General features: G+C 40.4%; 1 protein-coding gene across 2 annotated transcripts in view; it reads right to left on the bottom strand.

The window, feature by feature from the left end:
- The window catches only part of SPON1 (spondin 1), a 232,425-nt gene extending 225,837 nt beyond the window's left edge, over nucleotides 1–6,588 (bottom strand). For both annotated transcript variants that reach the window (XM_075188063.1, XM_075188064.1), the window contains exon 1: nucleotides 6,131–6,588. In XM_075188063.1, coding sequence (XP_075044164.1) covers nucleotides 6,131–6,356 — 226 coding nt within the window. In that variant the 5' untranslated portion in view covers nucleotides 6,357–6,588. The remainder of the gene's footprint in view (nucleotides 1–6,130) is intronic.
- Nucleotides 6,589–12,772: the final 6,184 nt, after the last annotated feature.

Below are 12,772 nucleotides of genomic sequence, written 5' to 3'. Positions count from 1 at the left end.
CTTATCTATTGCGGGGGCAAGAACCGGGAGGTTGCCCTGCTCTCCCAGAAATGTGGGAGTCTCCCGGACATTCCGGGAGAGTAGGCAACTATGCATTAAAGAAAAGCAGCTAATGATCCTCTAGAGACTGAAGTGTCTTTTACATTTCTGTCTCCGTTACTGTAGTCATGTTGTCTTACCTGTCAGTCTTTGATTAAATCTTGCTCTCCATGAAAATGGCCACCTCCATAGGCATCAATACATGGACATAGGACACAATTTCTGAACTTTGTAACCATGGCGAAGTCAACCACGTCTTGTACTGGCTCGGCATCAGGGAGAATGCCAGACTCTTCAGGGAGTGAGGGAGATCACCCCTATTTCAGGGAGTCTCCCTGACATTCAGGGAGAGTTGGCAAGTATGGATTAATCATACATTCTGATGGGGCTTTATAGTGAACATATACATTGGTGTCTATGAATCATTACAATGCGGTGCCACTAAATATGCATCGCTGCACATCGCAGTGATGTATATTTAAGCACCGCTTGAATGCATCATGCTGGGGCTACTCTTGAAGCCCCGGCCAAGTGAGCCCACTGCTGCAATCTAATTTTACTATTTACCGCCAGACTAGCGCATGCGCCCAGCACTTCCACTGTAACGGATTCTGCGAAGCCGAAGAGGATCCCATAGGAAAAGAAAGGTAACGCCATGCTGAGTTGGCGTTATCTTTCTGCAAAATGCAAAGCTTATCAAAGCTTCATGCATTGCAGAACATCGCAGTCCCCATATTAATCTATGGGGACTGCAAAGACAAACGTAAAGTGGGTTATTGCAGGAGAAATCATAAACCTTTGATGCATTCTGCAATGGCCATTTGATGTAGAAAACTGCTGTTTTCTCATTTTTTATGGCTCATCGTAGTTTAAATCATAAATCGCATTGTGCGTATACTGCATACATTTTATTTATATTTTAGAAAGACCACCAGCAGAGGGCAGTGACGAGATGAAGTCTAAGTTTAATTTTGAAATTAGACTCATCAAGAAACTATATTGCAGGGTTCAACCTATCAATTCACTAATAATTGGTGACTTCAATGAAGCCTGAGGAATTTTTGCCTCATGTCTCAATCATGTCATTAGTCCTTAGTGAATTCATAGACTGCTTTCTTATGAATATTCAGCCCACTTCAGTATAGGTGAGGGGTTCATTTAAAACCCATCACCTATTAACTGCAAAGCTGTCCGAGAGGTAACAAAGACAAATTAAGCTTACAGTGTGCTTGCAAAAAGGGGTGTGGTCACTCCATGTCGAGGTTGTGTTCAAGCCTCTCCTCTCTGCTAAAATACCTCACAACTTCCCGTCAGTCGGCACACATGGGACAGCCCCTTATAGTTGAGAAATATGAAACTGTTCCAATTTTCACAGCACAGTCACAATCTTCATAAACCAAAAGTGACGTAGTTTTGTGGGTAAATGGGCACAATATAGTTATATCTGGGTGTGGCCTAATTTGTCCCAATTTTCCAATCAGGAATATTAGGATTTATATCATTTCCTCCACACGCCAAGTTTATAATGTCAATCTAACATGATTTTTTGAGAATTATTATTATTATTACCATTTATTTATATAGTGCCACTAATTCCGCAGCGCTGTACAGAGAACTCACTCACATCAGTCCCTGCCCCATTGGGGCTTACAGTCTAAATTCCCTAACATACACACAGACAGATTAGGTTCAATTTGATAGCAGCCAATTAACCTACCAGTATGTTTTTGGAGTGTGGGAGGAAACCGGAGCACCCGGAGGAAACCCACGCAAACACGGGGAGAACATACAAACTCCTCACAGAGGAGGCCATGGTCGGCAATTGAACTCATGTCCCCAGTGCTGTGAGGCAGAAGTGCTAACCACTTAGCCACCGTGCTGCCTCACATACTTTCTTGTGAAAAACTATTAATGTTAAGCCACGTCTTCCTACGTACATCAGATTTCCTCTCATTAACCTCTTTAAAGGACATTGCAACCAGCTTTCACAGAACCTTAACGGCTGTTTACAAAACAACTGATACAAAAGTAATACAACAGATGCAAAGAAACATTACCAAATATATAAACACCCATGTTACAAAATATCCACGTGAATTCTAAACATGCTTCACGTTAACATTAGTCCTAACCAGACCTTTGCATTTTTTTTTGGTATAGATAAAATACATTGTAGAGCACTTAGGTTAGAAGTTCACATTGGAGAGTAATGGATGTGCTGTAGTTTTGATGCTTGCTTCCCATGATTTGCATTTGGTGGAATATTCAGTCTTTTTGTGAATGGAAGAAAAGGCTGCCCTTATAAATATTGAATGGTCGTCGGGGGCCCTATGTAGTGCTAAGAGTACTATGCTTTCCACGGCATCATTTAAAAAAGACAGAAGAACATTGTAAATTGTTTTGTGTGGGTCTCTCGCTCACCAGTGTAATCCTTGTATTGTTCTACACACTAAGGAAAGAATGCTAACACCAGATGTCTAACTAGAGACCAACAAACCACTGACCCACACTAAGCAAAAGGGGTTGTGTAAATATTAGCAAATAGTTGGGAAAAGACTTTGCAGGGATTTTCCCAAATCTCACTTGGGAAAAGTTGTGAAATGTCAAATTGCGCTGTGGCTGCTGTATCCAGTCGCAATTTGCAAGGTGTTACTGTAGAACTGAACACAATATAAAATAAAACATAAAATTACGTTACACTGACTTCTATTAATTATAAATACTCAGTCTTTCAAGATTGTAAGCTTGTAGGATTGCAAGCAAAGCATTCTTACCTCTTTGTCTGTATTACTCAGTATTGTTTTATTACTCTGTTTGTTCCCAATTGTAAAGCGGTATGGAATTTGCTGGAGCTATATAAATAAATGTTAATGATGATGATAGGGAAGCTTCATCATCATTATCATCATTTATTTATAGAGCGCCACTAATTCCGCAGCGCTGTACAGAGAACTCACCCACATCAGTTCCTGTCCCATTGAAGCTTACAGTCTAAATTCCCTAACATACACACATACACACACACACACACACACACACACACACACACACACACACACACAGACAGACAGACTATAGACTATAGCAACCAGTCAGATTCTAGTTATTTTTTAGTACATTCTACAAACTGACAGCTAGAATCTGATTGGTTGCTATAGGCAACATCTCCAATTTTACAAACCCGCAGTTTAGTAAATATACCCCTTACTGTTATTATATAAGAAATAGGGTAGGTGGTCATTGGAAAGTTTGCACTGGAGCTATACATGTGGTATTTAATCTAATGTCTTGTACCAAATGATCTCAGGAGTAAACGTCAAGCAGCTATGTGAAATAGTCAATCCTACATAGAATGGCTTTGAAAGTGGGTTTGAAATATTTGTTTTTTACGGGTAAGACTTTCCTTAGGTTTGCATAATGTTGCAAATATAGTTTAAAGATAATAATTTGTGGGAATTTTGATTATAAACTCTGTTCCATAATTCTACCCATCGTAATTTTTTGCCAGACCTAATTTTACAAGTCAATGGCTTAAAAGCACATATCATAGCATGCAAGCACATGCTCTGACTTTACAGACACTTTGGAAATCACATTTGGAGTGTCTGCTTGAGTCACTGGGTAAGACAGTGTTTGGCAGATTTACTTTTCATTGACCATTCAAACAAGAATAGATATAATCAGCTTTTACACTAGGAAAAGGTCTCTCACTGACAGCTCAGTTGCCGAGCAGGCAACTGAAGCACAACATTTGGCTGTTGATCATTAACCATTGCCTAGCATTATTGTACACTAATGGCTAGCACTGTATAACTGCAATATGTAGTAACAGGTTATGGTTTACACTGAAGCCAAAATTAATATTTCAGCTTTGCTTGAACGATTTTTGGTGCCTTCCCAGACCCTCCAACAAGACCCCTTCAACCTGGTAAAAATTGATCTGCTCCCGAACTTTGCACTTGTATTTCAGTTATTTGTGGAGAATGAATTCATTGATGTGAAGGGTGTTTTTCTTAAATGTTAATGTATTATTTCAGCACAGCTAACTGCAATAGTAAATTAAGTAGGACTTTCACAAGTATCCTGTACTAGGTGGAAGGAGTCTTATTGAGCAGTTAAAGGGACTACACCTTCAACGTATAGCACTTTAAATTTTAGTGACTTTGATTCAGTATTGCTGTCAATGCAATAATTCTGCTTATGTGTTCATATTGATATTCCTTCTGCATTAGTTTACCTATGTAACATACAAGGTAGCCCCCCTAATGCAGAGCTCATTAATGTATGTATATAAAGCGAGGATTAAGCCTGTATCCCACATCTAACACCACAAGTGAACCGTATCTACTTTTACATAAGAAAGAGACAGGGGTTGACTGGGCTGGGGGGCATGAGGGCATCTGCCCCCCGGGCCGGTCCCAAAGTGGGCTACCTTGAGTTGACTCAATGGGTTGCATGCATTTTTTCCCTTTAAAATGTTCCTGATAGGCTGTTGAGCCGAGTATTGCCCCCCCAGGCTAAAATTTGTCAGTCAACCTGGAAAGTGTCATCTGTTCCTTTGCTGTATAGTTTTAAAAAACCCAACATAGTACTGCTCCGAATCTATCCTGCCACAGGGAGCTAGATGAAATCTAATATATTTGAAGCAGACTCTAGAGGCGCAAATACTGAATGATGGCTTTGCCTCAGGTGGACTTTGCAACCTATGATTAATATCAAGTTCCTTATGATTTCCAGCACAAAAAAAGTATATTGGAGAAATTCGCCAATAAAATTTCTGTCTGTAGAACAACTGGTCTAATATAAAATTCCAAGTCTGTCCAACTCTCCTGTTCCTTCCCCCGAAATTCGCACAAAGGGACGTTATAATTTCACTCATTACAGCCACTTATTCCCAAATTAAAAATAAATTAACTACAATCACACGCAAAAAATGACATTCTGACTCTGATGTCTGATTACATCTCCAAATTGTGCCAGCTCTCAGACCTGCTGATACCCATCAGCCGCTCAAGTCAAAAAGTTTCAAGTCTGTCTGTGTACAAAGGACAAATTGTAGTTTGTTTTGTTTTTTTTTAAATGGGAAATGCCAAAGTAGTTGTATCTAGCAACAAACAGCGGGAAGATCTGCGGCTGAAACTGAATGATCTCCGAGAGTTAGCAGGTTATTAACAGCTGGGGAAAAGCCTTGGGCTGTGTATTATCTGATAGTCAGGAGGAAGAATAATCCATGCACCCTTCTGCTGAGGATCAATGAGCAATCACCAGACATTTAAATGAGAACTCACAGCTATGCTCATTGTAGCAGGTTGTGGCTGTGGGGTTCACAGGCTGTGCATTCAGAAAATACAGAAATAGACAGAATGCATGTTGTAGCAATGTAATCTGGGCTCTTTGCTAGAAATATGTCTTACAGCTGTAAAACCAAAGAGTTTGGGAGTAAGAAGATGCTTTATCCGCCCAGGTGTGTAATGGTACAGTACCAGGGGTGTGATTACATCCTATCACATTCTTCTCCTACGAATTGGCTTCTAGGCTGCCAATCAAAATATCACAGTGTGCTTTCAAAGCATGGATGTCAGCAGCTTAGGATCACTTGTCTGAATATGCTGTAAATAATTATCTCCAGCTGACATCTCATGTTCAGAATATGCCAATGTGTTACCGTGTGGATTCTGGGGTACCCAGTAGCCCATAAACTGCACCCTGTTGTGCAATCATATATACTTCCTATAACTGCCTGCTTCCTTGGCTGTATACAAGCTGCCCATTATTTAGTGAATCAATGCAAACATGTTGTCGCGGGTCTATTAGCTATACGTTTTTTTCCCTGTCTTTGTACTATATATAGCTATACAGGTCGATGTATACTCTCATTACTATTCAAGTACTTCCATAAAGATTGCATTGAAACATTGTAAAAAAAACACTGTCAGTTCCCAAACCAGAATGCATGCAGAACAGACCAGTTACTTGTACGACTTGTGGTCGTTTGTGCTTAAACAAAGTCATGATGAATTTAAACACCAACATAAAAAACAAAAAGCATCTGATATGTACAAGACCAGACGGTCGTGCTCTATCCACCTACCCCTATAAGTGTTTCCAGGTTTGTAGTACTCCGGATCTCCTTCTACTCTCAGGGAAAATTCATTGTACCCTTCTTTTCTGGTGCTTGCTTGTGCTCTTAGAATTCTGCTACAATATCCTTCTGATTTCACTGCTTTCTCTACAGTTTCATCCATATAACCATAAGCCACTAGGAAATATGTAACAGCAACATAGTGAAAGAATAAAGGTTGCAAAAACAGTCCCATTGCAGGAAAAAACAAAAAATAAAGAATATGCTGAGGGTTCCACTGAGCTGCAGCTGGGATTAAAGGAGAAAAAGCTCTGATCTTTACCAGATCCTGAAGTGAAGTGCTGTTTCCCTTCAGTGGATGTGATTAGCAAGACTGTAATGTTTACTTAGCCCAGCAGAATTCACAGGGTTTGGTGAAATATCAGAGCACAGGGGACGCTGCAGTCTCCTAGACATCCAGAAAGGGATCTGGGCTAGATGGACTGGGCTAACAGACTGAGAAATAATCACGCGCATTCTTTCCAAAGTCTATAGTTACTATATGTATGTAGTTAAAAGGCTCTCTCTTTCCTTTTGTCTTTTCATGTTTGTTTCTTTTAGGTGGCTGAAAATGAAGATTACACAGCAACTTATTACTCCAGTTTAACCGTGTGTTTTCCTAAAAAGAATAAACCAAACTTGCGACCACTAAGGGTTAAAGCATGTAGGTGGTTGACGTCCACCTTCGTTTTTACCGGTGGTGACATGGAAAATGGACACATACTAGAGATCATTAAACCTTACGCAGATAAGATCCAGACTGGTTTCTTCATATAACACAGAACAGACGGGAAAATATGACATGTTCATGTTTGCACATCCATCCTGCATTATTTCTCAAAGGGATCAATCCCAAAGATGCTCTAAAATCTTTTAAGTTAGGCCCTTTAAAGGCTAGTAGCTATGCAGAGGGGCAAACGCAGGATTTGTAGAGGTGGGTTTCCACACCACGCCGCCAGTGGGCGTGACCAGCATGCATGGAGGCGTGGCTATAATTTTAGACAGTGCTTGGCTGCTCTCCAACTCTTCCTATCCCCATAATATACATGGGCAATGCTGCGTGGACCACTATTAGGTGCATGCAGTTCTCCCTTTTCAAGCAGAGCCATGTGAAGCGGGGGCAGGGTCCAGCCACCTCAATTACATAGTGCCCCAGGCTTGAGGGGGGTTTCCCCCCCCCCCTTGGTTTGCCTATGATGCAGGCTAGCTAGCGACTCTTACTTAAACCATAAGTAATGCTTAAGTAAGCAATAATTACATAACAACCTCTGTACATGCTCAGAACTGAGTTATTAAATAGTAGTCACTTAAATAGTCAGTACTGCGCATGTGTAGAACTTATACCCTCTTCTTTCTTCCCCATATGGCAGCTTTTAAGGAGAAGGGCTGGGATGTCCGTGTCATTGGAGAAAACTTGATGATGGGAGGAAAGAGGGTGATAAAGATGGGATAGATGAACAATGGGACTGAATGCACAGATTAATGCTTTGAGTTCTACTTCCCCCTAAAGTTGTGAACATTTGCGTTCACCGCTTTAAAAATGGCTGCAGAAAGAGGGCGTGAACAGGTGATTATGACTTTTCATTGGTTCTTCCGCTCACAGACAACCAAGAGTCGTGGTAAAGAAAGAAAAACATCCCAAATCTAACGCCATCGAATTACCTTTTATAACAAAGTACAGTGAGGATTCACGAAAATTAGAAAAAATCATTAAAAAAAACACTGGAATGTACTACTAGGTGATGAGGAACTTAGAAAGGTACTACCTGCTAAACCCAATTTCATCTACAGAAGAGCTGATAACCTGAAACACAGACTAGTAAAAAGTGGAATACAGCCAAAAACTCAAACTAAGGGAAGCACATGGCTAGGAGAAAATGAGAATGGTTTTTACCATTGCAACAGAGGCCATGCTTGCAGAACCAGCTCGAAAAAAGATACAAAATCCATCAAGACGTTTGTATCCAGTGCCACAGGGGAAACACATAGAGTAATGAGTAAGCTCACATGTTACAGCAAAAGGGTCATCTATTTGCTAGAGTGTCCCTGTAAGAAACAATATATTGGAAGGACCACCAGAAATCTACATACACGCATCTCAGAACACCTTAGGAATATTAAAAAAGGGTGCGAGGCACACAGTGTCTCGGACCACTTTCGCAAATATCATAATAAAGATCCTTCACTTTTGAACTTCATGGGGATTTGTAAGGTACAGCAACCATGGAGAGGTGGAGATTATATTGAGCGCCTCTCCAGAGAAGAGACAAAATGGATATATACTGCTAAAACATTGATCCTGTATGGTCTAAACATCGATTTCGAACTGACCAAATTTCTTTAAACCCTTTATTACAAATCACAATGTAGAGCATTATTAGGTAATCAATGCCTTGCAAGTAAATTCAGAACTATAACGAAGTATATGAATACATAGTTGATATCATCTGCAGTAACATCCATGTATGCATCCCTAAATAAGTAAAAAAACACAGAGCTATCTGGGGACATTCCATTATTTGATTTAACTTACAACCCTATATACACATATGTTACTTATGGGAAGGCAAAGTAATCCAATAGAGAGATCTATTTTGATTTGCCACAACCAGCAATCCCAGTATATATAACAGAATGAAAATGAAAATTCACTTATATAAATATTACTGTTAGAAGGAAAGTACTTCCAGCTTTTTATCCACATGCAGCTTTATAACAAATACGAGAAAATATATTTAGTATATAACGAATTTTCTGCATATGGACTTTATATAAACTCTATATCTAAGCAATATAAACAGAAAGAAATATTGTGGTTTTTGAGAAATCATTTATTAGTACCTCATCGGGTATCGATGTGGGTAAGACTCGTGGGTAAACATCTGAGATGTCAATCAACATCAGATGAGAGGATGACTGGCCTTCTGAATACCAGCCCACTTTTGAAGTAACCTATCGTGGACAATCTGGGAAAATCAAACTGACTATAAGTAGGTGACTCTGCAGTCTAAGTGCATCTATCCCTGACGAAGCCGTTCTGGCGAAACGTGTAGGAAACAGATAATCATACTGCACATCAAACTGAACTTCCATTCCGCTGTGCTTGCGAGCAGAAGGACGTTTATGAAACGCCCATCCCCGAAGTGCGCAGGCGCGAGGAAGACAACGCGGCTGCGTCTATCTCTGCAGATTATGGAGTCATCTAGTCGGAAAACAACTCATGAGGATCGGCACATTGGAAGAAACTCTAATATAGGGTAAGCGATCCCTCGGATTCCTATCATTTATTACACACTGTGTCTCCAATTACGCCAGTTTGCTACTGTGAGATTAAGAAATCCTCATATTGGATACAGCCCTAAATGCAGAGGGACTATACACCAGAGGTTACCTGTAATCATACCAGCAAAAGGCGGCACTGTATATAACGAGACACCGATTCCATTTGACCAATTATTAACATTGCTTGTGGAACCTGACACAGGACGTTTGTTTTTATTGTTGGTTCCTGGGATCTTTGCTTCTAAACTCTTCACTTGCAACCAATTCACCACGGACTGTAAATAAGAGTGGCCTATTATTTACTAGGCTCTTGTCTATAAAGACCTGATGTGTATATATATACATGTGATGTATTTTGATTTTATATCAGTGCACTGATTTATATAACTATATGTTGTATTAAAATTTATAATATACTTTGTATTAGTATACTAAACACCACATTGGCGCCTTTGAAAACTTTTTATATTATCGATAGCTAGGGAGGGATGAAGCCCACCCCTTCCTTCACATATCCTACAGGCAGCCTACATACATCTATAGGGAGCGCGGAATCCACTTTCCTTACATACCAACCAAGAGTCGTGCAGCCTTGGTTTTGAGCTGGGGTGAAGACAATAGAATTTGACGGCAAATAAGAACCACTTGGCCCATCTAGTCTGCAAATTTTTTAATCTATGGTAACCTCAAACCATATTTGATCCTTTATTCTTTGTAAAGATATCGTTGTGTCTATCCCAAGTATGTTTAATTTGCTCTACTGTACCTTACCACCTCTGATGGGAGGCTATTCCACTTATTCACTACCCTTTGTGTGAAGTAGTTTTTCCTCATATTTCCCCTGACCCTACTTCCCCCCAGTGTCAGTGCATGTCCTTGTGTTCTAGTACTTCTCTTCCTTTGTAGAATGTTTCCCTCCTGTACCTTGTTAAAACACTTGATATATTTGAAGGTTTCCATCATGCCCCCCAGTTCCCTTCACTGCTCCAAACTATACATACACTATATGGACAAAAGTGTATGGCAACGCCTGTTAATTATTGAATTTAGGTGTTTCTATCAGACCCGTTGGCAGAGGTGTATAAAATCAAGCACCTAGCCATGCAGTCTCTATTTGCAAATATTTGTGATACAAAATGGGTCATTCTGAAGAGCTCAGTGACTTCAAGCGTGGTACTGTAATAGGATGTCTCATTTGCAATAAGACGGTTAGTGAAATTTCATCCCTGCTGGATATACCACGGTCAACTGTAAGCGATATTATTAGAAAGTGGAAGCATTTAGAAACAAGAGCAACTCATCATGGAAGACCATGTAAAATCACAGAGCGGGGTCAACGACTGCTAAGGCACATGGTGCGTAAAAGTCACAAACACTCTGCTGATTCCATAGCTGAAGGGTTCTGAACTTCCACTGGCATTAATGTAAGCACAAAAACTGTACGGCGGGAGCTTAATAGAATAGGTTTTCATGGCGGAGCAGCTACATGCAAGCCTCACATCACCAAGACCATTGCCAAGCGTCGGATGGAGTGGCGTAAAGCACAGCGACACTGGACTGTGGAGCAGTGGTAACGTGTTCTGTGGAGTGACGAATCACGCTTCTCTGTTTGACAGATGGGCAAGTCTGGTTTTGGCGGATGCTGGGCGAACGCTACCTGTCTGACAGCATTATGCCAACTGTGAAGTTTGGTGGAGGAGGGATAATGGTATGAGGCTGTTTTTCAGGGTTTGGGCTAGGCCCCTTATCTCCAGTGAAGGACAATCTTAATGCTTTACCGTAACAAGTCATTTTGGACAATGCTATGCTTCCAACTTTGTGGCAACAGTTTTGGGAAGGCCCTTTTCTATTCCAACATGACTGTGCCCCAGTGCACAAAGCAAGGACTACAAAGACATGGTTTGATGAGTTTGGTGTGGAAGAACTTGACTGACCCACACAGAGTCCTGACCAATTGAACACCTTTGGGATGACCTGGAATGGAGATTGCGAGCCAGGTCTGCTCATCCAACATCAGTGCCTGACCTCAGAAATGTTCTACAGAAAGAATGTGCACAAATTCCCACAGGAACACTCCAACATCGTGGAAAGCCTTCCAAGAAGAGGGGAAGCTGTTATTGCTGCAAAAGGGGGACCAACTCCATATTAAAGTATATGTATTGGAATACAATGTCAATATAGCCCTTGTTGGTGTAATGGTCAAGCGTCCGAATACTTTTGTCCATATAGTGTATTAGGATATTTTAGTCTTTCCAGGTAAACTTTGTGCTGTAGTTCATGCCCCAATTTAATTGCCCTTCTTTGTACATTAATCGAGGAACCACCCATAAGAAACAACTGCATAGAGTTAGGTAATGGTGGGTTGAAAGACACTTTCATCACCTAATTGGAGCGGTCTCTTAATTAAAGAGTGTACCCAGTGCCAAGCCACCCCTCTGATAAAACATATGTGATGAAACGCGTCAGGATTGACTCAAACAGTTGACAAACATTGTTCTTCCTCCATCCTGAGCATCAATTGGAACAGTACAGTATATTGAAGACCATTTTATTCTATGACAAGCAAGTGTATTTTTTTTAATCTCATGTACATTTGACTGTTTTTACGAAGCTCTTATGAGCTATAGCAACAGGTTTAGGCATTACTTACTTTTGTGACATTTTTTGGCCTTGCGTTAAGCATAACGTACTTTAGACAATTTCTTCCAATGCATTAGCATCAAGATCTCCTTAAATTTGATGGCAGAGTTTTGAGCATCTGAATCCATCATCCCTAATGTGAATTCATCTAAGCAAAAAAAAACAAAAAAAAACAGGATGCAGCTCGGGCGGATTGAAAACTTCCATGAGCGAGTAATGACGATCAGGAATAGCGCACGAAGCCCCCTGCCAAACTTCCCAGCATTTTAAAGGGTTAAATACATTAGGGTAATCCTAGCTCCTGGCATCCACATCCTCTTCAATGAATGTTTTTCATTTCTGACCACAAGGTCGTGCAGAAGGGATCGTAATAAACTTGCATTCAGAGTAATTGAAACATCCTCATGTTTTACAGCAAAGGAGCTGACAGGCATGGAATAGCGAGGAATCTATTTTCTTTATATTTACTCTGTGGTTAAATAGCCGGCATCCATCTAGTGCAGAGGACAAACGCTTCGTATTTTTCTCTCCATTCATTTTGAATAGGTAATTGAATTAGAGTGCGGATTTAGGTAGCCCCAGGCAAAACTGCTCCCCTGTTATGACCAATTTAAATACATTTTTATTTTACTATTATCCTGTTCTTTGCATTCTACCTGCTTGGAATATTTCAAGTTACCTTTTAACTTT

This window comes from Mixophyes fleayi, chromosome 10, assembly GCF_038048845.1.
Source record: "Mixophyes fleayi isolate aMixFle1 chromosome 10, aMixFle1.hap1, whole genome shotgun sequence".
NCBI lineage: Eukaryota > Metazoa > Chordata > Amphibia > Anura > Limnodynastidae > Mixophyes > Mixophyes fleayi.
This window is presented reverse-complemented; position numbering and strand designations above follow the sequence as displayed.